Genomic DNA, 23,445 nt, shown 5'->3' on the forward strand with positions numbered 1-23,445 from the left:
GGTAAGAGACTGAAATTTCTTTTTTAAAGACATTCAAATGAATAGGAAGAGATTAGAGTGCTAATTTAAAAAGTCTGCAGTGAAACTCAGAGTCCTGAGTGATACTGCTGAGGGAGGTAAACTTCACTGGTTGGGTAACCTGTGCTAGGAAGTTTTGGGTTTGCTGCAGACTATTCAGATGTGACTTTTTTGATTTAAACAGTACCCCAGACCAGCTGTGATCACAGCACAGGCCTGTGGCAAGAGCAGCAATAAGTCTTGGTCTCTATAGACACATCAGTCACTGCTGAAAGCCTCCTGAAAGCCTCCCAGAACCTGGAATCACCAACCAAACCCCTCTGTTCCTCCCACACTTTAAGCACCTTAATTGGGTGTAATTTTCACCCCTATTTCATGGGATTGTAGCTGTACCCACTCCGAAGGACACAATGGGCCTTTGAACAACCTCAGAGGCCTCTGGGCTGGATCCTTATTAAGGATCTGTCCACGATTTCCTGGTTTATTGCACTCCCTGTGTCTCTATCATTGAAGGTCATGACATCATTCCCTTCCTAATTTTTGCGTTCCTACCCAGATGGATAATTTGGGCAGTAACAATTCATCTGTCAGGGGCTGGTTTTATCCCCTGCAGTTTGATAGGCTGCAAAACACTTCCAGGAGGTCCCTCTTGTGGTTATCCACAACATGGATACAGCCAGAGCTGCAGGGAAACAGCCGAGCTGCATTTAACAATTCACCCACCATCTTTTACCTTACGAAATGGCAGTTACAACAGTGGGACAGAAACAAATTGGTAACTCCTAATTATGAGACACGTTTTCTTTTCTAATGAAGAGGGGCTGACAAGATCAATTCCTCATTACAATTCAGGGCAAAAAGAATGACAAAGTGGGACACTATTTAAAATACATTAACAACTCTGCTTTGTAAAGTGTTCTTTCCCCTTTCACTCTGCAACTGACAAAAGTCTAGGTTTAAGTCTTTTTTGTAAATACAAATATGAACATACAGCCTACCAGCAGCAACCAGCCACACAAACATTAGCAACTGTACTTAAAATTTACTGCATTTATTCTTATTTCCCTTCTCTCAGTAATAACCTTAGAGGACTTAAAAATACATAAATATGCTTAAACGGCTCTCCACTCATATTGTTCAGGAACTGAGTAGGTTTATTGCCTTTTTGTGAACACATTTTCAGAATCTCACCATCACAATACTTCATATTTGCTCACCTTTACAAATCTCACATCTCAGGCATTTCTAATTTGCAGCCAAACCCAGGCAGATGAGAAGTGACTCTTCACTTAAACAATACACACCAGGTATATTTGGCTACACACGTTTCATCTACACTGATACAAAGTGTGCACAGAGGCACCATCAATCACAGACACATGGATGTGAATAATCAAAACTTGCTTTTGTGAGGTAGAGGTGGAAGGGGAGTGTGAGCATTTGGTAATGAAATCTGCAAGTTCAAGGTCACTGATGCTGTTTGCTACAGCCTGCTAATGCCAGTTTTATTAGAAAACCTTATGAGCATCCCTTCGTTCGTTTTTAATAATTCATGTACTGCAGGCTCACAAGAACACTCTCTGGCTTTAAGAGGCTGACAATACATCAAACCTCACTTGCTTTGCTCAAAGCACACATTACCATCCCTCAGTTAGTGCAAGGTCAGAAAATCCCCTCTGTTGGGTTTGATCAGGCCCCATGCAAGCCTGGCAGCAGAAAACACTTTCAATGCACCCTTGTGAAAGACAACAAATACCTACCATGGTTTGTTAGTGTTTCAGCTCTCTCTCCCTCCCTTTCTCTTTTTCCCTCCTCCTTGGTGTCTTTGCTAAGCACTGTTTTGCCTGACAGAACCTCTTCATAAGCCTCTCAGTCCCTTGACAGCTCAAGAGTTCATGCAGCCAAGGTGCTCTGGGAGTCACTTTCTCTAATTCACCTGCAAAAAGAGAGAAACAACTTGAAACCAGCAGTGATGGCATGTTGATTCCAGAAGTGCTGGATGCAGCACATGAGGCAAACCACTGATCAGAGCACACCAGCTTCCAGATGGGACAGTCACTGATCCATTTATAGCTGAGCAAACAGATGTCACTATGGAAAGCAACTTTTTATGATGTGCCCACACACATGTAACGACTTTCCCGTGCCAGTTAGAGCTGATCTCAGAGAGGTTTGTCAACCACCTGGCAATCCCAGTTTCTGGGATGAGGATGACAGGAAATCCAACATGGCAAACACGGTCTATGTGAAACCAGCTCAATAAGTCTCTGTTTTAGTGTCACATGCATGTTAGGAATCAGACACACTACATTTAACCACCAAAAAGTAATTCTCTGTGGAAATCCTCAGTGCAGCCCTCGATCCTGTGTCAGATGCTGCCCAAGAACCAAGGCTTCAGGTTGCAATAACTGCAAGTTGTTATTTAAAGACAGACAAGCACATTCTAACAAACTGCAGACGTCAGACTTGCGAGGAGCTGAAATCACCCACACCGCCTGTGCTGCCCATGCACTGCCTTTCCCAGCACACAGCATGGAAAAGATCCTTCAAGAGCAGCCTTCGTGTACTAAACTGGGAAACAACACCAACACTGGCAGCATAAAACTGCAAAGAAATGCTCTGTGAGAGAGAAGAGCAGAATAACAGAGCAGGTAATGTGAGAGAGGGAAGCATAAGCTCACTGCACAGCAAGACACTCCAGTCCTTGCAGAAAATTCCTGTTTTCCTTTCACTACACATATCGTTGCATCAGCTTTCCCACAACGTTTTGAAGCAATTGGAAACCCAGTCAGTAAATTTCTGCAGATTGACACACACACACTAAAATGTTTTCCTTTTCTCCTGTATGCTGACCCCCCTTCTCCAGCAATGCCTTGCATATTGTGTGTCAGAGAAGCCTGACATTGTTAGAGATTAAAAGCATGTTTGGCAACAGCAAAGGAATAGGTGAGATGATTTGAAAGCTGAGGAGATACTTAAACCTGTGATGTGACAGGGAATAATTAAAATGTTGCATCCCACAGAGATTTGAGTGTGACAGGGGAAAAGGTAACAACAGATCTCGCTTCCCTATTTCCCTAGTTAGGAAGAAATTAAGCATGTTTATAGGACCAGTAGCTTTGGCAGCAAAGGCCTGATAGTTGTTTGTATGTCACACCACTGAATTTAGGATGTAGAACTGGGTAAAACAAAAAGCCAGACAGGAACACTGTGCAGGGGCCTGTCTGCTCCAGCAGCTGAAAATGCCAAGGAAGAAACCCCAAGAGAGTTAAGTGCAGTCATACTAAAAATACTTGGGAAAAGCAAGCTAATGAAAACCCTGACTGACCCCACTTCTCATCACAGAGGCTCTGTGCCCACCAAGGTGTATTAACACTCTACCAAATTGCTTCCCAGAAGCAATCAAGGAAGGGGATGTTCTTTCTCTTAAGAGATCCTGGAAGTCAGACAGGGGCAGCTGGGAGGAAAACTAAGCAAAGATCACTGCTTTGGCAGTATTTATTTTGCGAGCTAGTCATAAGCTCCTCCACACTCAACAGCCTTTCACCATCTCCAGAACCAGCCATACTCTTTACAAGTTTGCTCTGCTTTTTAATAATACTAATAATAACTTGAGTCAGCAAATAGCAAACTAGAGAGAGTTTTATGAGACACATTTCTAGATAATGTATTTCAAATTATTTCTCTCCAAACTGAATTTCAGCTATCTTCACCTACTCTTCTTCACTGTCACTCCCACATTTCACATTTTTGGTTTGTTATCTTCTCTGGTAGCTGTAACTTGGCAATTCCAGGCAGAGAGGAGGGCACCGGAATGTGTTGCTGACTTCAGCATATGCCCAGTACAATGTCTCCAGACTCCAGCAACACTCCAGCCCAGCCTCCTTCCCAAGACTACTGCAAGCTGTTGCTTATCAGCTCGCCCAGGCTGTGGCAAGCAGATGGACAGAGATAGCTGGCTGAGCAAGTTCTGGTGCTCAGCAAGTGCTGAGCAGGCTGTTGTCTAGAGGGCAAGTCTGCGAGAGCCACCCAAGCTCTGGAAACACTCACTCCTCAGGGCAGCCCTGGCTGTGCTGGGTGCTTCCCAGGGCTCTTGGAAAAGCCAAAACAGGCTGGAAATGAATGTGTCACAGCCTCAATGGGGGTAATCTCTGCTGGGCTGATGAAGTGAAAACACCAACACCTCTCCATACCCTGCCTTAGCAGGCACTGACCTGTTTTCTTGTTTTCAAGACAGGTTAAGTTTTCAGTGACAAGTAAAGGTTGTTGGATGAAGGTATTTATGAGCTCTGTTTTACCTGCCCTTTTTTTCAGCAGTGCGTGGCTGAAGTCAAGGCACAGACAGATGAATTACAAAGGGATCTTTATTATACAAATCAGAAAGCTGGAAAAAATCCTGAAAATTGAGTTGAAGCTGATACACGATGTCTTCCAAGTCATTAACATCCTACGAATATTTCAGAAACACGCATAGGAGTGAAACCCTAATTTAGTTCAGACTTTGAGAGAACATTTTCAACAAAAGCACTAAACAGGAGGGAGTTTACTATAAAAGTGCAGACACAATATACAGAATAAAGTACATTTGACAGCACACAGAATTAAATTAAGGAAAACCAAAATCAAATCTGCTCCAACCATATGGACTAAGGCAGCATAACATAGCTCAGCACCAAATACATCAGAAAGCATTATGTGAAGTGAGCAGCAATTCCATAAATCCAACAGCCTCATTCCACTACCAGACTATAGCAGGAGATTTGTTCCTGCATCCTCAGGGAAGTAACAGCTGATGCCCAGATTAAAAAGCACAATATTTAAATGTGTGGCTGTCTTACCTAGGGGCAGCCACCCACACTTGCAAGAAAACTTGTACAGGAAGCTCCTTGTACCACCGAGACCTTGGTGACCTTGAAAAAGTCACTTCTGCTCTGCATCATGTGCCCCTAAAGTGTAAAACAAGAGTAAATAATCTCTGTCTCCAAACCAGGTCACAGCGGAGCCAAGCAGAGTCTGCAGTGTGGTTTAAAATCACTGGGGATTTGACACATTAGAAATGTTATTAAAACACCATGACACTGTAGCAACTTCCATTAAACATCCCATCCTTCACAGAGGAAGTTTATGCTTTGGCTCAAGACAAACAAAAAGAATTTCAGATGAGGCTTTTGTAGTAGGAGATATTCCTCCATCTGCAGCTGCATTCCCAGGGGACAGACAGTTAAACAGCCGGGGGTGATGAATATGCTCAGCTACCTCTGAGTGCCTTCGAACAGAGAAGTGAAAAGGCAGGAGAAACAGGTACTTGCATTCCATGGGGACTGAAATATCAGAATTAGGGTGCTCTGAACCTCTAGAAAGGAGATATGAACTGTGTCTGGCACCCCAGTATCCCCTTGCAGCAGCGCCTTGCACAGAAGCGTTACTGGTGCAACAGAGAAGAGGAAATTGGGGTCACTGGACACCAGAGCTCCAAACCCCTCACTTCAGTGAGCTGCTCTTCAGGCTCCTGGCCAGGCCAAGTAGAACACCATGAAAATTGGTTTTAAATGCTCCATCAAGAAGGCACACGCTAATAGTTATTCAGCTGAAGCATTGAAAACACCCTCCACCTTCTGAATCTACCCTGACACCAGTATCTGCCCAGGAGAACTGCAGTTTGCAGTGTGCAGCACCCCAAGAGCAGACAGAGTTTATTACTGACAGGGCAGCAAGAACAACAGAGGTTGCTAATAAGAAAGCAATGAGTATCTAACATAGCCCGAGGTGTATCAGACACAGTAACAGAAAATAACTGGAATTTATACAAATTTTTGTTACCTTCAAAAGTCAGAATGAGAGTCTTGCAACTTCAAATTGGAAGTTTATTTTAGCCTCTGCTTTGCATTCAGGAGACAGGTAATTTTTCATCACACCACACAAAGTGCTGCTGAAAATATGTTGTGTTTTTCTGCAGTATAATTTTATTGCTGGCCTTCTGCCAAAAGTCTTTCTGGCAGCATCTCCCACAGTTGGAAACTGTGTATCTGGGTCAGAAAAGACAAGCCGCTTTTCAGAACAGCTCAATACATTTGGCAGAGATGCTGATATTGTAATTGAACTCTTTCAGCAACTCTCTTTATGATGTACCCAGACACCAAACAAAACAAGATCTGCAGTGTTGATTGATGTCAAAATAACTGACAGAGAAATATCAAAATAGTTTTCCCTCATGCTAAAAGTATCAACAAACTGGGGGGAACAGATAAGAAATACAATTCATGAGGATTCAGAGAGGAGCACAGGGCAGAGAAATCTGCAAAATATGACTGACCTGTGCCTTGTGCAGATATTCACTATTTAAAATCCCAGCTCCTTGTATGGAACTTCCTCCTTCCCCACTACATGAAGAGAAATCCTGGCCACTCAGAGCCCCAGCAGCATTCTGGAGAGCTGTAACACTGGGACACATTTAACAAGGCTCAGACTGCTTCCAACAGTATGCTCATCATCCGATTTCACCTGGAGACTGTGTATTCATAGGAGTTGTATTATTTCCCATGTAATGCATTTCCTGGCAAAGTTGCATCTGGGATAACCTTTAGAAGGCTGGAATTTTCCATCCAAATGAACAATTACAAAGCAACGCTATAGTTAGAAGCTGAAAAGGTACTTCCTCTGGCAAACTCTTATACTTCATACAACAAATACTTGAGTCTGGGATTACTTCTGCCTGTTCAGCTCTCATAATATTTCAAGCAAAGGCTGCTGTGCTTGAAGATCTCTTGGGAGCAGGCCCTGCCAGGCAGCCCCCACAGCCAGCTTTAACTGCCAAAGACAGGGTAGGCACAAACTTGATAACCAGATCTGGATCCACAGCACCTGTAACCATCAGAATGGAGGAATCAAAGTCACCTTCCAGGGTCCAGAGCTCTGACAATGCTCACAGTGCAAGGAAAACAGCTGGCCACTTGTCAGCATGCAGGAAGCTACTGGAGAGCTCCTGGAGAGAATCCATCTGTGCCAAGGCGCAGATGGAGAACCTGGGGGCCCTCGGGTCAGAGATGCAACTGAAAATCAGTGAACACATGGATTCCCTTCCACTGTGGAGGAAGGAATGGAAAAAGAGCCAAAAGAAATCACACTGGTACAGTAATTAAAGAAGTTGAAGAATCAAAGGCAAGCAACTGCTTAATCTAAATTAATGCATTAAGGTAAAGGAAACAGGGATGTGCAGAGTGTAGCTCATATTTTTAGCTCCTGGAAAGAAGGTGAAAAGATGGTCTAAGGGGAAATCATTACCAGCCTAACAGGAAGGTTAAAAAAGGAACAACAGAGGCACTGTGTGAGCACATAAGCAATCATTTGAAGAAAAAATGCTCTATTTTAGATAGAATTGCACCATCCAGTCTCAGAAAGAAATAGACATTAGTAGAAATAACTGCAGCTATTGAAATGTAATGTGTAAGAAAGATAACAGTTTTGGAAAGACTATAAATCCTCCGTAGGGATTGAACCTACTACAGACTCCTGATGACAGGAAGGTACTCACCACACTCACCAGGTGGTCTTCAGAACAGCACACCAGCTGCAGACCTCGAGGTATTTTTTACATAGATCTTCCTCTAGATTTTTATCTGGCTTCACATTACCTGAAACCTGCACAACCCCCAGCACAGCCAGAGCTACAGAGGGGCTCTAATGAATTTATTTTGAAATTGCCTTTACCTTCTGCTATGGGTGTCAAGGTGCACGACTGACAAGAGACACACCAAGTGCAAAAAGCTTTAAAAACTGACTGCTGGCACTTAAATAACAAACTGACACATAAACAGTTTAATGTTTTTCCTATTCAACCAGTCAGAAATATGCAAAACTGAATTGCCTGCAAAATTGAGCACTGCAGAAAACAAATTATCTTAAAGGATGCATTTCTTGGCAGGTGTCTTAAATAAAAAGTCACAGATTAGATAATACATAAATAATGAATAGCAAAGTATTCATTTGAGACAAGGTAGAATCACCACTGGATTCTCAACATCTGTGAAACACTGAACTGATTTGTGACTTGAGACACCCTAATGTTGCATTCCTGCTTTCCTGGCTAAAGTGGTGAATGGAAACATGAAGGTACTCTGCAATCATAATGTGACATCCACACTCAAAATCATCTGAAATTCTTAACTCAGACTGCATTCATTTGCAGTTGAAGAATTAACTAAATTAATAACAGGATTACATTACACTGAAATGACACTCACCATCTGCAATGTCATTTCCCCAGAGACAGAGCTGGTTTAAGCAAAATTCTGGATCTATGCCTGAAATGACATCACATTCTCCAAAAGAGAATCACAGTTCTACCTCCTCCACCCAGTTTGTGCCATGCTGGGTCCTCACTACCCCAGCCCTGTCCTGCATCACATCCCAGCACTAAAGCCTTGCACATATCCAAACTCCCAGACACTCCCCACATCCCTGGATTTGTGAGCACCGCCTTTACCTGCAAGGCTCTTGCTGGTCCAGAAGCCACCATGGGAAGCAGCCACAATGTTGAGGAGATTCAGAACAGGGACATCCCTTCCCCAGCACCCTTCAGTTTCACCAAAATAGCTGCAATGCCCCAGTTTCTTTGCTGCTGTGATTCATATCCCATAGAATATGGGATTCTGCAGGTGGACTCAAGCTGCAGCCCAGCGACTCAGCCGGGATGGGGGAACTGCCGCCAAGGAGGCAAAGGCACACACATGGAGAAGGCTGGAAAGCATGGCATTCCCTCTGCATTGGCAATAAGTAAAATAAAATTTCAACAAAAAGAGAGAGGCTGGAGCCCAAACTGTCCTACAGTAACACTGGATCTGCTTGTAATCGTGGTTTGCATCAGTTCCATGAGGCAGCAGCCGAACACTTTGGCTCCACTGTCTGTCCCTTGCTCTGCAGCCCAGGCTAATACATATCCTGGGAACCAGTAAGAGGAAAGAGAAAAGCAACATAGATTCTAAAGTTCTGGTTATAAACAAAGTGAATTTAGTAATTCTTACAAATAACATAATGCAAATATGTCTCTGAGAGTTGCATTTTCCCAGTGTTTACATGAAGTGTCAAAGCATAAAGAAGTTTTTAAGAATAAATGCTCTCCTTCTGACTAAAATTCCAGCAACCCTCAACGGTGAAGTTTAAGGAAGTTTTTCCCCAGAATTTCTTCCCTGATGTCAATCATACAGACCCTGTGTTTTCAGTGTTGCAAACCCCCCCGGTTACTGTGCCCAGCTGCCTTTCAGCCAGTTTAAACATTCATGACTCTCCCCTGAAATGCATTTTCGTGTATGTCAGTCTTGCTGCCTCAGTGACTTCTTTTTTTTTTTTTTTTTTTTTTTTTTTTTTTTTAATTAAGGAGAGAAGATTTAAAAGGATTTGGAATAGAAGATCACTAGACTCTGTGAGTATTGTGTAAAAAGCTCTTGTGCTCCCAGCCAGTGCACATGCTCCATCAGACTTTTCCCATGTTTTAGTTCCACTCTGACTCCTGAACAAGTTCAAGTTAATTTTATACTTCCTGACTAATTGGTGGTTTTGTCAAAGAACACGTTGTCAGAGGTTCTGGGTTACTAAAAGCTTAAGATTTTAAGTGTTTTTTCTTGCTATATCTTGCCCATCCAACCACGTTATTTTAAGTTTGATTCAGTGTCACAACATGCAATGCCACAGAAAGGTCTGAAACAGAATTTGTAACTAAAATCTTGGGCTGTTTAGGGAACAAAATTAGCTCTTTTGAAACCCTTCAGAACCCAGCACCCCTTCAACAGAGAGCACAGGGGTTTCTCTCTGGGGAAGGGTACCCTGGCTGCCATCCATTTTCAGCCTCAGAACACAATTATTTACTTCAAATGCACAATAACCCTACCAAAAGATTTGAATTAGGTTACTTAAGCATGAAAGCTAGCAACAATATCCATCAAAGTAAAACACCACGCCAGCCTGAGACAGCAGAGAAAGATCTGTCATTTGTGACCCAAGTCCACCATCTGCCTTGGACAAGATCTTGTAGTAGAAAGTCCCAGATTGGCTAAGAGGAAGAAAAAGAGCCACAAACATATTTAGAGATTTACAAAATTAATAAATAAAAATAAAAGTCCTATTTCCCTGGAAAGCCATGAATCCAAAAATATTTTAAATTGGCTCAATCCAGCATCCTCTTGCCTCAGCAGATCTCCATTGCACGCATGTGCTGTCACATCTGCCAACTTCACTTGCAAAACTCATCTATTATTCCTCTCTCCAGTTCACACGGCACAGCACAGCCATGGAAATGAAAAAAAGGATGACTTTAGCAGGGACCATCAGTGGTGAAAATGCTCAGTTTGTAGACTAGGTTACAAGATTAATTTCTCAGCATAAGTTCTGTCCATCAGTCTTACACTTAGGAACATCCTGAGATGAGTAATGAATTCCACAGCCTTTTGTTTGCTTATTTTTAATAGGTCGTTGAAATTTTTTTAAAAATTAGTTAAATTAGGCATCTGTAATACTGTATTCTCCAGTATCTTTGGAGAACACAACTGTGCTAAGTAATTAATCTCCAACTTGAGAAGTTGTAGTCCATTTTTTTTTTATCTTTTGAATTTCAAATAAAATCTGGGGGGAGAAACAGGAGCTCTCAGGATAAATGTACCAGTCCCAGGTGGATGGCATTTTTAAGACCACAGACACAGCTTTGCTGGTTTGGCCTCTTTCTTTTACATTTCCTACAGGGCTATGAATTAGTTTAATTTCTCCTTATAGATAATGATGTCATCTCCATTGTGCCACTCACAAGAACACGAAAGATGGTTCCAGCTCTTCATTTGCTAAAGAAGCTTCCTCAGTCTTTGCATTCTCCACCAGACATCACATCCTGTCCTCCCACCAGCACCAAGCAACAAATCTCTGAACAGCAAAACGGGATCAACATCTTGGAGGCACCACACATGCCAGGAGCCCCAGGAAGCCCGTTGTTCAGTGAGTTTGGGCAGGTTAATAACACCACAGCCAGGCTGGCACACGGGAGTGTGGCGCAGCTGCTGCAGCTCCTGGAGCAGGAGCAAATCCCAGTTTCTCCGGGAGGAGCACACAGCCTGGCCAATCAATACCAGCATTCAAAGTGCTCTCAGCCTTGCAGGGACATCAGTCCACAACAACAGAACTCTCTCCCCAAAGCTCCTTTCATACACTAGAGTTGCTAAAAGTAACACTTGGAATTACTGTCCAGGGAAAGACTAGAGAAAAACAATCAAAGTTAGTTTATTTTGGGCCATTAGCTGCAGTTTGTGTCTGGCCACTTCAGTTCCCCTGATAACAGGAAACCTGCTGTGCCTAAATGAAACACTGATGGGGTTTATTTTATTTCTCAAAAGAAGTTGCACTTGGGAAGCCACAACCTGTCAGGGTAGGAGAGCACACAGTTCCTGATGCAGAGGCAGGATCAAAACCAGGATTAGAAACCAGCTGCTACACAGACTGAGGGTGTTCTCCTCAGGTGGGCAGTGAGACAGAAACCCTTTCATCCCTCAGTCCAAATTAGAGTGTAAATATTTTTATTGACTGTTTAGCCACCTTTGGAAATCTGTATCCATGTCAACACCACCATTATATTGAACTCTGCTCTTGTCAGCACAAAAAACCTGCCTGGTTTTCAGTCAAAAACTATACTTCTAGTGAAATAAGAGTGTCGATCATAATGCCATCAATCTATCTTATTCCACAGTTCAAAGACAATTCATCTCTATAACTTGACACTTGTGTTAGTGAAAAAAATCCTTTTTTTTTAAAAAAAAAAGGTACATAAATGCTTTGTGCACTGAAAGAGCACTTGGTTCTGCTGGTTTATGAGTTCTTCACTTGCACAGCTTCTCTGTTGTGGAAACAAAAGTCCTTGTATTGGGCCTTCTCAGTGATATTTGCAACCTCCTACACTTGCTGTAACAGGGTGTTCAGAAACAGTTCTTACTGGCCTGGGAAAGTTTGTCCATTATTTATTAACTGCAGAAATACATTGAAGAAAACAGTAACAAGGTAAAAGAACATTCTTGCAAAGGCTTGTTGCTTGTTTTGAAAGAAACAAAGAGTAATTAAACCTAGCTAACACCTTTTCACTGAGCATTTTGCTCTAAAGCATTTATAACTCCCACACTGCAGGACCAGGAACAGAACAGCAGAACCAGAACAGTGCAGCACTGTCAACACAAGAAAAGGCTGTCCCTGAAATTCAGTGGACAAATATTACCAGGCAATTTCATGCTTTACCAACACAAAATCCAGAAGTTAAATTCAGAAGCATGATTTCTGCAGACACTCAGATGTTTCTGTTCTAAATTTTCTAGAATTGCAAATTAGAACTTGGGAGACTTTAAAGTAACCCAGCACATGCCTTGTGCAATCCAAATCATGGTCTGTCCTATTAGTCTGCAAAACTGTTAGGAAAAAAATCATGCCTTTCACCACGTGGTTTCAGACAAATGACAGTGACATTCCATTTATCTCTGTGCTAAGAACGAAACTTAAGTACTGTTTTTTCCTCTTGGAATATTGCCATGGAAGTTAAAAGCTAATAGAGGAACCAACCTCCTCCCCACTGAAGGATAAGCACAGTTTGGTGAATAACACCACTCCACAGAACTGCGGCCCAAGTGGTTGTGGCTATTTTTTCCCATTTACCATGGGGAGAATATATTGCATTTCTAAACTGATCTCATTCCTAAATACTGCAATGAGATATCAAAGCATGCAGGTGTCACCAAGCTGCCTTGTGGAACTAGCAAACCCTGCAAAGTATCTGCAGCCGCTCAAGAGGTAAAGTGTTTTTTTCAACACCAGGAACAGTAAATTGAATCAAACAGCTCAGAGGTAAAACCAAAGAAATCTTGAAAATTACTTCTCTATCTCCCAGTAACCAGACAGTACTGCCCACCCTCCCTTTTCTAACCTGGGGGAGATGGCAACCTCCATACTGGACTTTACAAGAGACTGAAAGAACATTACTCAGTCTTTTCTATTTTGATTGCAGTTATCAAGTTTCAATGTACTTTTATTAGCAAAAAACCCAAAAGCAGACCTTAGATACACACACAAGCATTTCACAACTCTTCAAACATCACTAATTGCTGTGAAAGGTGTAAATGTTGTGCTGTTTGCATGGAGAAGAGACCCCACTGCCCAAAAATTCAAGTGACTTGCCCAGTGCCGCAGTAACTCAGTGGTAGCACTTGGAACAGTATAAGTTATTCATTTACTACACACACCAAGCATGGAGCATCCTCTTCCCCCTTTCTAGCTTTCCACCTCCTTAGGCTTCATTAGTTTAATTTGAACAGACACTGCATTCCTGGCTGCTCTTGTTATTCAATCTCTCTTGCAGGATCATGGGTTCCTCACAGGTCAGCTTGGCAAACTGTCACAGGAAACGCTCCACAACCATTACCTGTCCATTCATGAGAGTCAAATTAGCAATTCAATATCTGAATATGGCACGACTAAACTCAGGAACCTAATTCATAATGTGTCCTACTTTCAGGCATCAAATTTTTTGAGCCTGTGCTCTTTTGAAAGTCAAACTGATGAGGACTCAGGAACCTTGTGTCTTTTTCAAAAGAGAACAATGGAGCCCCTCTTCTGTCAGGCAGCAGGACACACATAGTCTGTTCTCAGGAAGAACAGGAGCCAAAAACCAAGAACACTTCAGAACACTAGCGAGGGACCTGAGCTTTTCTGCAAGATAAGGGGAAGCTTTGCAGCCCTGCTCTGTAGAGCAGCCAGCTCCTCAGCACCGAGCACTCTGCACACCACATTCCAGCACATCATTTGGCTTTGAAGAAAAAACCCAAAGGCTCTCTCTGCCACTTGGTTTTTCTAAAGCTCCAGCTGACATAGGAGCAAGCTGTGTAGGATAAGGGAGTTTATTCTTCTCTCTCTTAAAAAACCAACAAAATAACCAACCAGTCAAAACCCAGCTTTCACATTAGATATTGGGTGACCATCTAAAACACCCAAAACCAGATGTAAAGGATGGAAGGTCTGAGAACATCTCTCTTACAAATCAGAAAAACCATTGGGAACTCCCAGATGACCAGGAGTGCCCCTGTCATTGCTTCCCCTGCCTGCACCCAAACCACAGCCCTCAAACAACATCCCTTCAGTCTGCTCCACACTGAGCTCCAGCCATCCAACAGCAGTTTGTAACTCCTGTGAGTTCATTCAGGATGGTTACTTTGATTTTTTCAGAAGATATTTCAAACTTTGCTAGAATATTGTCAGCTGGAAAGGACCTACATCGATCACCTAGTCCCACTGTTAACAAGAGGAGCACAAATAATGAAAGCAGAGCAAGAGAAAGAAAGGAGAGGGGAAGTACAGTAAATCCTGAACTCCTCAGCTCTCTGCCAAAATTCAGTCTTCTATAGACTGTGCATGAGACTTGCTACTGTGTTGTGTGATGAGGGCAAAGAGAACTCATTGAGACAAGGTGCACCTGCTAAAACTGGCACTAAGACCAGGCAGCTACTGCAAGTCAGTGGTGCCCAGCACCAACAGAAAGCAAGTCTTTGTTCTTCTGGCACAAGAGGGCTCCTTTACTGTGAGTACCACATACAGATCAAACATTTATAAGCAAAAGAAAAGAACCTAGCCAAGGGATTTGTATTAAAATAAAGATTGCAGATCACAGTGTGAAAGGAAACAGGGAACGTACCAGTGAGTCCCATGCCCAGCCAAGCTCTCCCCGAGCAGTCCTTCCTCTGAAGGAGAACTGCAAGGAGACAGCCTGAGCCAACAGTTTCTACAGCAGCTGCAGAAGCACCAGTTCAATGATATTCAAACCCTGCAGTAACTGCAGAAGCATCAGTAAATGGATACTCCAGAAGGAACATTTGACAGTTTCTCCTGGACTCCCTTTGCCTCCCTGGGCAATCCATTGATCCCTATCAGCTTAGTTCAACTCTGGAATTGCCCATTTCTCTGCAAATGCTTCTGAATCCTCTTTACCCTTAATATTCTTTCAGCACACTTGCTCCCCTTCAAAACTTCGTGAAACAGCCACCAGAGAAAGTTTTGTAGAGACAGTGCTGGAAGGATGAGTGTCCTTATCCTGCAAGGGAAAGACCAATGCATCCAAGTGTGGTACTGCTGTAACTCCTCACAGAGGGTGGAATGCTGTTATGACAGTGGCACTGGGCTGCAGCTGCACCACTAAAAGCACACTTGGAAGCATCTCAAGGGGAATCAAAACAGAGGCCAGATACCACCCAACTGCACAGAAAGAGCAGATCCATTTGTAATGTGGCTATTTTAACACTAATGCAGAAGCCATATTAAGGAACATAGACTATTTCACCCATGCACTTGGTAAGATCTCACCTAAGAATTGTCATTTACTGAAGGATGCTTAGGGCAGGACATCTCTTATTCCCTTTTTAAGAATCTGCTGTAATAAATCACAGCACCTCAACAGTCACAGCTTCATCAGTTCCATATTGCAAGTTTTTCCTTTAAAGTCTGCAGTGTTACTTTGGATCACACTGAAACTTGGCATGAAGCGCAGGCTCCTGACCCACAGCAAAAAGTTAAACAAAACTGCTTGTTTGTTTTTAAAAAGGTCAGGAGGTTTCAGTTTCAGGCTTCTCAGTGTTTGGGGTATCTACAGTCACAACTCAGGGACATTCAGTATTCAACCCCTCTGCACAGAATGGGCTTGATCAGACACCTGTCAAAAATGCACTTTGTAAACTGCTCTCTTTTATTAGTTTACTACTAATAAGGCCACATCCACAAAACCACGTTTTTGGTCAAGAGATTGCTACTTATATAATACTGACTCCCAACTACCTGCTTTAAAAAATATCCTTTATCTCCTGGGCTAACAAAAGGGAAGTTACTAAATTCCCCCAAAAGATAAAGCAGACCATATGAAAATATTCAATGTAAAAGACAATCTCATTCCCACACTAATGGTAGGAGAAAAGAAACATAAAGGCAAAAGTATTTTGTTTTTATCTTCATGCCTTTTACCACGATTGATCCAGATCGCACCATCACTATTGTGACTGTGACAGTTGTTATTTCTAAAATGTGAAGTACTATGAAATCTAAAGTGGAAAAGCATCTTATAAGTTGCTAAAGTATAAGCATGCAAAGATGACTTCTGGATCAAATATATTCCATAGCAGGCTAGTTTTGAAGGAATGAAGACTAGACTACAGTTCCAGACAACCATCTTTTAACACAAATTAAAATTTTAAAAGTTACTTATTTAGCAACTATGAACAGTGTCAGGTTCCACAAAATTTGCTAAGACTGAAAATTCAACCAAATTTTTAAAATTGTCAAAAAGCCCCCAGTTACAGGAGGTTCTTATGTGCCTCCAAGGTGGGAGTCATGATTCTTTTCTCTTACACAAATTTAGACAACTGTGTTCTCTCTTCAGCCTTCTGGCCATCTGTAGAGATGAGGAGGTGTGTACAGATGTGGGCTCAGAGCAGAACAAGCTACTTCTCTGAGCTCATATTTTTGGCAGTCACCAACTTCACCCTCACCCACCAGAAGCAAAGAAGTTATCAGTTTTGTCTCCCCTCCCCTTTCCCAGTATTTGCCTTTCTTCCTGGCTTTTCTAGAACACTTGTCACCATATTTACCAGAATACATTTCTTACTGGTTTTAAAATAACAGTTTTTGTGAGACAGGAAAACATTTCAGATCTTTATAGGGGGAACTTGAGACATGAAGAAATGAAATTGTGTGGTAAGTCAGCGGCAGAACCTGAAAAGGGGCCAAATGCTGCCCTAATCAATACTTGCAGGTTAATTACCAGACATTCTTCACTGGAACACAGTGTTGCTCAGTGCCTGCTGTTGAAGAGTTTCACCCGTTTCCAGTTTTGGAAGGAGCGCTCCCCGTTCTCCTATGCCCCATCCCTGCTTACCACACACTGCAGTTCAGCCCCGGTGATGCTCTTTAGGGTCACCCAAATGGCACAGCTGAGCACTTTAAAGGAATAGATTAAGTCTCTGCATGATTGAAGACTTGGGCAGCATGACTGGGTAACCAAAGAAGCCCTAATCTATTTGCCAAGTCCAATTACCTAGACATCGAATCAAGAGATCATGAAGCATTAGGACACAGAGTAACTGCTCACCAAACAGTTTAAGCTCTCTGAAAAGATGACAGTCACTAAGAGCCTATGACATGGAAAAGGCATCCTTCAAAGCAGAGGTGGGGAGAAATCAGTTCTTGGACATTTATGTTTTCCCCTTATCTTCTCTTGAGCTATACTAGCTGTTAGAGCAAAGGGGAAGAGATTGGGATTGGAAGAGCAGTAGAAATCCAAATGTTCTGAGTCTCTGTATGTTTCCTTGAAATCCTGTCAAGTATCCTACTTGGAGATTCCATGTTCTCTACTTGTTCCATCATACCACAGCCCCCAGATTTCCAGTGGCTGCATCTATTCTCCAGTACTTCATTCCCTGGAGTCACAGCCTGTACACCTACAGCTCCCCCCTTCTATACCAGAGTTTCTTCCATTACAGCAAATCCCTCCAGATTGTCACATAAGACACAGCAATCAGGCAGAGCAGAGAAGAAAAAGTAGAAAAGCACAAGGAGGGTCACAGAGCAAACTCAGCCCCCATACCTGGAGACAAAGAACAAGTTTCCATATGCAAAGACCTGCCCTTTTCAGCACATCTGTATCAAAAATAGGAATGAATTACTAACTGTTCTCCTTGTCTTCATACTGGGATATGGCTGTCTTCAGCCAGCCCCAGCATCAGTCACACCTGTCAGAACATCACACAGCTGCCTCAGCTGGGAAAACCAGCCACGCAGGTTGGGCCACTGCCACCGTGGCCAGGGAATGAACATCACATAAATAGCTGTTATGTGCATTCAGCTTCAAAACTGATTAAACCTGCGTTAGTCGGCGCTTCCACGTTCACTGATGTTATTTGTTTTATGGTTAACAAAAACATCCGCAGCCCAGTCCCATGGACCTTACTCACACAAGGTGCCACCACTGGACCCTTGATGATCATGCTCCTAACTCTATCAGAAACACAGCACCAGCTGACTGCCATGGGGCAGCTAACTCAAGTGCTTTTTATTCTCTTTTTAATACAAGTTGTAATTTGTTTGTTGAATGGATCTATTCATACTGTCCTGACTGCAGGCCTTTACCCAGTCTCCAGGTGATGTGTTTGGTCCAACTGGTCAGTGTCTTGCTAAGCAGGCTGTAAAAAGACCTTGTAAATCAAACACCTTTATTCAGGTATATACCAGCTGGCAATTTTAAAACATCACCTGTTTCAACAATGGCACCTAAATTCACTGGAGTGCAGCATGTCAGCTTGTTTCCTGCTGAATTTTGTACAGTCTCTTTAGCAAGCAAGATATCATATTTATGATTTCATGTTAGTTCATGTTATGAAGAGAGATACCATGTTTATGGAGAGGGTTACATGGAGAACCATGCTTTGGCTGCTACGCCGTAACCAAAAAACACAAAGCCCTGCAACAAGCAAAGAAAAATTTTATGCCTCCTTCAAGATCAACCATGACTTACCATACTCCTATTATGGGACCCATCCCCTTTAAAATAGAGATTAAAAAGGACGTATTAATTTCACAATGTCTGTGGAATTATGGTAAACCATTTTTTGGCAGAATCTTGCTGGAAGGAATTAGGTGTTGTGGGCCCAAAAAGCCCCTGCCCACAGCCTCAGGCCTCCTCAGCCTCTCGAGGGAGTGTTTTGCCAAAGCTCATTTCTGGAAGCACAAACCAGGTGCACAGAGGTTGTGGGGCTTCCCACACACCTGTGGGCTGTGCCAGCCTTTCCACAGGGCATATCCTGATGGCAGAGAAGTGAGATTGGGGAACATCTGGTTTAGGGTCATTATCAACTCAGTCCAATAGCTCTGGAGGGACATTTCCCCGTGGAACATCATCCCTGTGGCTCAGAGAATACTAAAGACTCTTGAGGGCCCAACACTTAAGATGCTGTGCCAACACTCCAGTCTCCTGTGTTGCAAGTCAAACAAGAAATGTGTTCAAAGTGTCCTCCCTCCCAAGAATCAGAAGAAAATGAGAAAAGTACAAGGCCTCAAACTCAGCCTGCCCTTTTCTGCTCCTACTGGGGGGCAATTTCTATGGGGCAACACCAGTTTCTCACCATTGAGTTCATTTACTGCCAAGCCAAATGCCAAGTTCTCCTCTAAATGAATTCTGGTTTATAAGATTTCTTCAAGTTTTGTGACATCTCACAGCTACCCACGAGTAAGACTGTTCTTCCCAACCAGATACTCAAACATTAAATTTTTCAATAAAGACAATTTAAACTAAATGCACAAAAAGAACAAGAAGCAGCAAAATTTAATTTACTGGCATAGCCACACACACCCCAATTTTATTTTCTTTTTAAGCATACAATTAAGGGTAATTTAATTCCCCTGTGTAGGCATTACTTGAAAGAGAAACATTATTGTAAGAAGATCTCAGTACTGTTGGTACACAAACCTTACGACAGATAAATTAGACCTTAGGAAAACAGCATATAATTTACATTTTGTTATGTCAATCACCAGTAGCATCTTAGGGCTCTTAAATAGCACACCAAACCACAACATAAGGGAACTAATGTAAATCAACACATGTGGCAGGATCACTTAAGTTTCCACAATCCAAAAGATCCCTAAAATGGATTTCATAAGATTATTGCTCTTCAACCTCCACTTACACCTTTAAGTTACCAGCAGGTTATGACAATATTTTACTACAGACGAGTTATAAAGTTTTGCATAGTTATAGAAAAATCAACGCCATAAGACCACAAGGGCATAGGGTTTACTAATTAATTCCTGGTCTTTATTACTTGAGAAGCCAATGCGCAGATGTGCAGGTGGCCCAGAGATACAGCAGCCTGGCTCAGCTGCATGGAAAATCCAGCCTTGGGTTAGTCCCAGAGTTCTTGGGTTTAGCAGCAGAGGAAGGACAGAGCAGCCCAGGGCCATGCTTTACATACCCTTCACAAACAGCAGAACAAATGACATACCCTGAATTTGTTCTGGGGCTTCTATAGCCAGCACCTCGTCCACATTCCGACACCGCACAGGAAATAAGTGGAAAGGTCAGGATGTGCATTGCAAAGCAGAACTAGGAGAACAAGGCAACAGACCAACGGGGAGTGGGCTCCAAGAATTCTGTCCCCTCCTATTCCATGATGACCAGAGTGAGAGGACCAGAACATAAGGTAATATAGCTACAAAATAAAGTCTAAAAATCTAAAGTGCAAGATGTTTACTTACTCATTTATAAGAATTCCTCTGCAGCTTTTTTGTTAAGGGACATGAATTGAGGTTTTCAAAGTTAAATAGGAACACTGTCCCTCTGTGAGCTGACACAGACACAAACTGTGACACTGTTTTCTGTCATCAGTGCTCAGTGAAAAACTTGCACATAAGAAGGAAAAACTACACAAGTGCCAAGAACTGCAGAAGTACAACTGGAAAAAATACTGTCTTCGGCCTTGTAGCTTGTAATAATTACTGCTTCTAACAAAAGATACCAGCAATAGCTTTCAGGTAAGGCTTCTCCCTCCTTAAACATCAAGTACAAAGTTTCTGTTTGTCAAATCACGCTGTAAGTACAACAAACGTAGTCAAACTGTGGTTTCTACAGAAGGGTTTGAGACTTTAAATCTCTAACAGTTTTTTCATATTGCTTTAAACAAGAATTTTCCTTTTGATTTCCTCACTGCAGCATATTCAGTAGCAAAGCAATCTTCACTTGCCAATACTGCTGGGCTACAGCAAATCCAGCACACCGCACCAGCCAAGTGCTCCTTGTGTGGCTGTTGTCAGAAAAGTCCTCGCTCTCCCCACCCCAATAAAAGGTAAGGTGCAGACCCCAACATGCTGAAATCTGCTGTTGGCCCAGTGAGAGGCACCATAAACCCAAACTCAGCAAGAGCTGGAGGTGAGCCCAAGGAGGTGCAGACGGACCCTCTGCATCCTCAACCCCCCAGCATCTCCCTCAGCAGCCAGAACATCCCAGGACCTCCCTCCCACCTGCCCCAAGCGCTCCCCTCACCCAGCCCAGTCTGTAAAATACACAAACTGCCACTGTTCTACCGTTTCCATACTTATACTTCGACAGATTGGCCACTTCTAGGTGTATGTACCTCACCCCAGCCCAGGACAGACTTCCGTGTTTTAACAGACACTTCACCAAGCATGCTCACGGTGGCTTTTCACACACTCAGAAGCTTGTTAACCAGCCAGAACCTTTCCCTCTCCCCCTTTCCAGCCATGTATATGCTCTTCAAAGAGCTCTATTTACATGCCAAGCTACAAAGCAATGTGGAAAAACTGCAGCTTTTATGATTCTACAGTGAGCTTTTTCACAACATGAAGCAGCTTCTTAGACTACTTTTTTTTACATTTTTTTTTATTTCCAAACAAGATTTCACAGTTCAAAAAAAAAATTTCAGTCCACCCACAGGCTTTTGAGGAACATTAACAGAGGGGCTTCAAAAGAAGAGAGCTCTGTGACCTTAAGCGTTGCATTCTGAATGAACATCCACAGAAAAATGGCGTACAAGTCAGAAACAAGGGTCACCAAAACCCACATATCCACCGGAGTTTAAGCTACTTCTCTCATGTTTAGGCCTGGGATGGCTTGCCTTATGCCATCTTCTGTTGTACCTTTCCAACTGCTTCCTGTCTTCTCATTTACTCTGAACCTTTGGTTTGAAATCAGCTGTCTGAAATTCTTTCCAGGACAAACCACAAAGCTGGATTTGGTCACTTCCTCAGCAACATTGCTACCAGTTACCCCTGGGGCTCCCCCAACCCCAACGCACAAGTATTTCTACATGGAATCCTTCTCCAGTTCCCCAAGAAATCAAGTCCTAGATTTCTACCTCATGTGTAGCCTGTCAACCACACAGAGCAAGAACTGGTGCTTTATCAGCATCTTCTTTGTGCAGAGATGAAAAATACTGCCAATAGTTCAGCAGAAACAACGAGTCTGGATGAACAGCCTGTGCAAATAAAGCCCCTTTATAAAACCGGGACTAACCAAACTAGCAAGACTAAAGATTCTCTTTGAACTACAAATGCCAAGGCAGCACCAGACTGGCACCATCAATCATGGGATTCTGAGGAACAGAGAACTGAAAACATTAAACCCTCGCTATTAGCAATCCTACCCGCTCTTTTCCACATCTCTGCCTGCTTTCTACACAACATGAAGCAAAGGAAAATGGTTGGAAAGCTTCAGACAGAAAAAAACTATACATGCCAAGAACTTCCAGAGATGAGTCTAACTTCCTAAAAATGACCAGGAATTAAGTAGAAGCTACAGCCAGCTGCAGTTTGCTGACACAAATTTCTCCTTCCTCTCTACACTAGCAGGAAATAACTACAACCCAGCTTGTACACCTTCCATGGAAGAGGTGGGCTGGTTAAATTATTGGAAAACGCTTTTGCTCTTCAGAGACTGAACAACGACCTTGAGCAAATACAGGAATACAGCAATGCAACCTCTCCAGAGACACTGCCAGGCCTTCCTCTCTTCCCATTCCAAAAGTTTTGTTTTAAGGCCTCCCCTCCAAGTAGACAGCACTGCTCCATACTCCTTCCTTCCTTCCTCTCTGCCACCACTGCTGCTTCCTTTGGGTCTCAAAAATGGTTACTATGTCTTTAAAAATCAAAGGAAACTAGACTAAGTTTGCAAACAGTCCTTTCTTCTCCATTCTTTCTAAAGATGTTAAAGTATTCTGCATGAATGGAGGAAATTATTTTAATTTTCTATCTTTACCGTAGAAGGCCAGGCTTCAAATGTTTGCTAGAACACACAACTATTTTAATTTAAGTTAAATAGCCCAGCTATTTTAATTAACTTACAGTTTCATAAACATATTTTGGAACTGGAGATCTGAAATATTCCTGACTATAATGCCCACTTAAGTCTTTCTTTGTTTTAACCACACTTAGCATTTCTGAGTTGTCACGAAAAAGTACAATAAAACTTTTTAAAACTGTTAACAAACTAGAGGACACAAATATAGAAAAAAATTAATTCCAACATATCTAGGACCCCCCATGTTATAAGTTTTCTCTTCTGCCATACCCTGTGCAGGAGCCGCTTGGAATGCTCCACTGTTCTTTCTGTAAATCACAAGGCACCATTTTCAGAGCCACGTAAATAAATAATAAGACATTTAGCCAGATAATGCATTTTTCTACTTTGACTCAAAACTCAAGTTTTGCTGTACTCGGTGGCAGGCATGTAACTCCCTGGTTATCCCTTTCACGCTCTCACTTCCAGAAGGAATAGTGGGTTAATGATTACAAAATCCAGTGCAAAGCAAATACAGAATGAAAGAGGAGAAAAAAACCCAAACAAACCATGGACCATAACACTGATGA

At 42.5% G+C, this 23,445-nt stretch overlaps 1 protein-coding gene across 5 annotated transcripts in view; it reads right to left on the reverse strand.

Annotated features, from left to right (window-relative positions):
* Positions 1-23,445, reverse strand: part of STRBP (spermatid perinuclear RNA binding protein) — a 47,315-nt gene that overhangs the window by 23,168 nt on the left and 702 nt on the right. For all 5 annotated transcript variants that reach the window (XM_069032086.1, XM_069032087.1, XM_069032085.1 and 2 more), the window contains exon 2: positions 1,779-1,954. In XM_069032086.1, coding sequence (XP_068888187.1) covers positions 1,779-1,781 — 3 coding nt within the window. In that variant the 5' untranslated portion in view covers positions 1,782-1,954. The remainder of the gene's footprint in view (positions 1-1,778; positions 1,955-23,445) is intronic.

The sequence above is a fragment of the Aphelocoma coerulescens genome, chromosome 17, assembly GCF_041296385.1.
Source record: "Aphelocoma coerulescens isolate FSJ_1873_10779 chromosome 17, UR_Acoe_1.0, whole genome shotgun sequence".
In the NCBI taxonomy this organism is placed as follows: domain Eukaryota; kingdom Metazoa; phylum Chordata; class Aves; order Passeriformes; family Corvidae; genus Aphelocoma; species Aphelocoma coerulescens.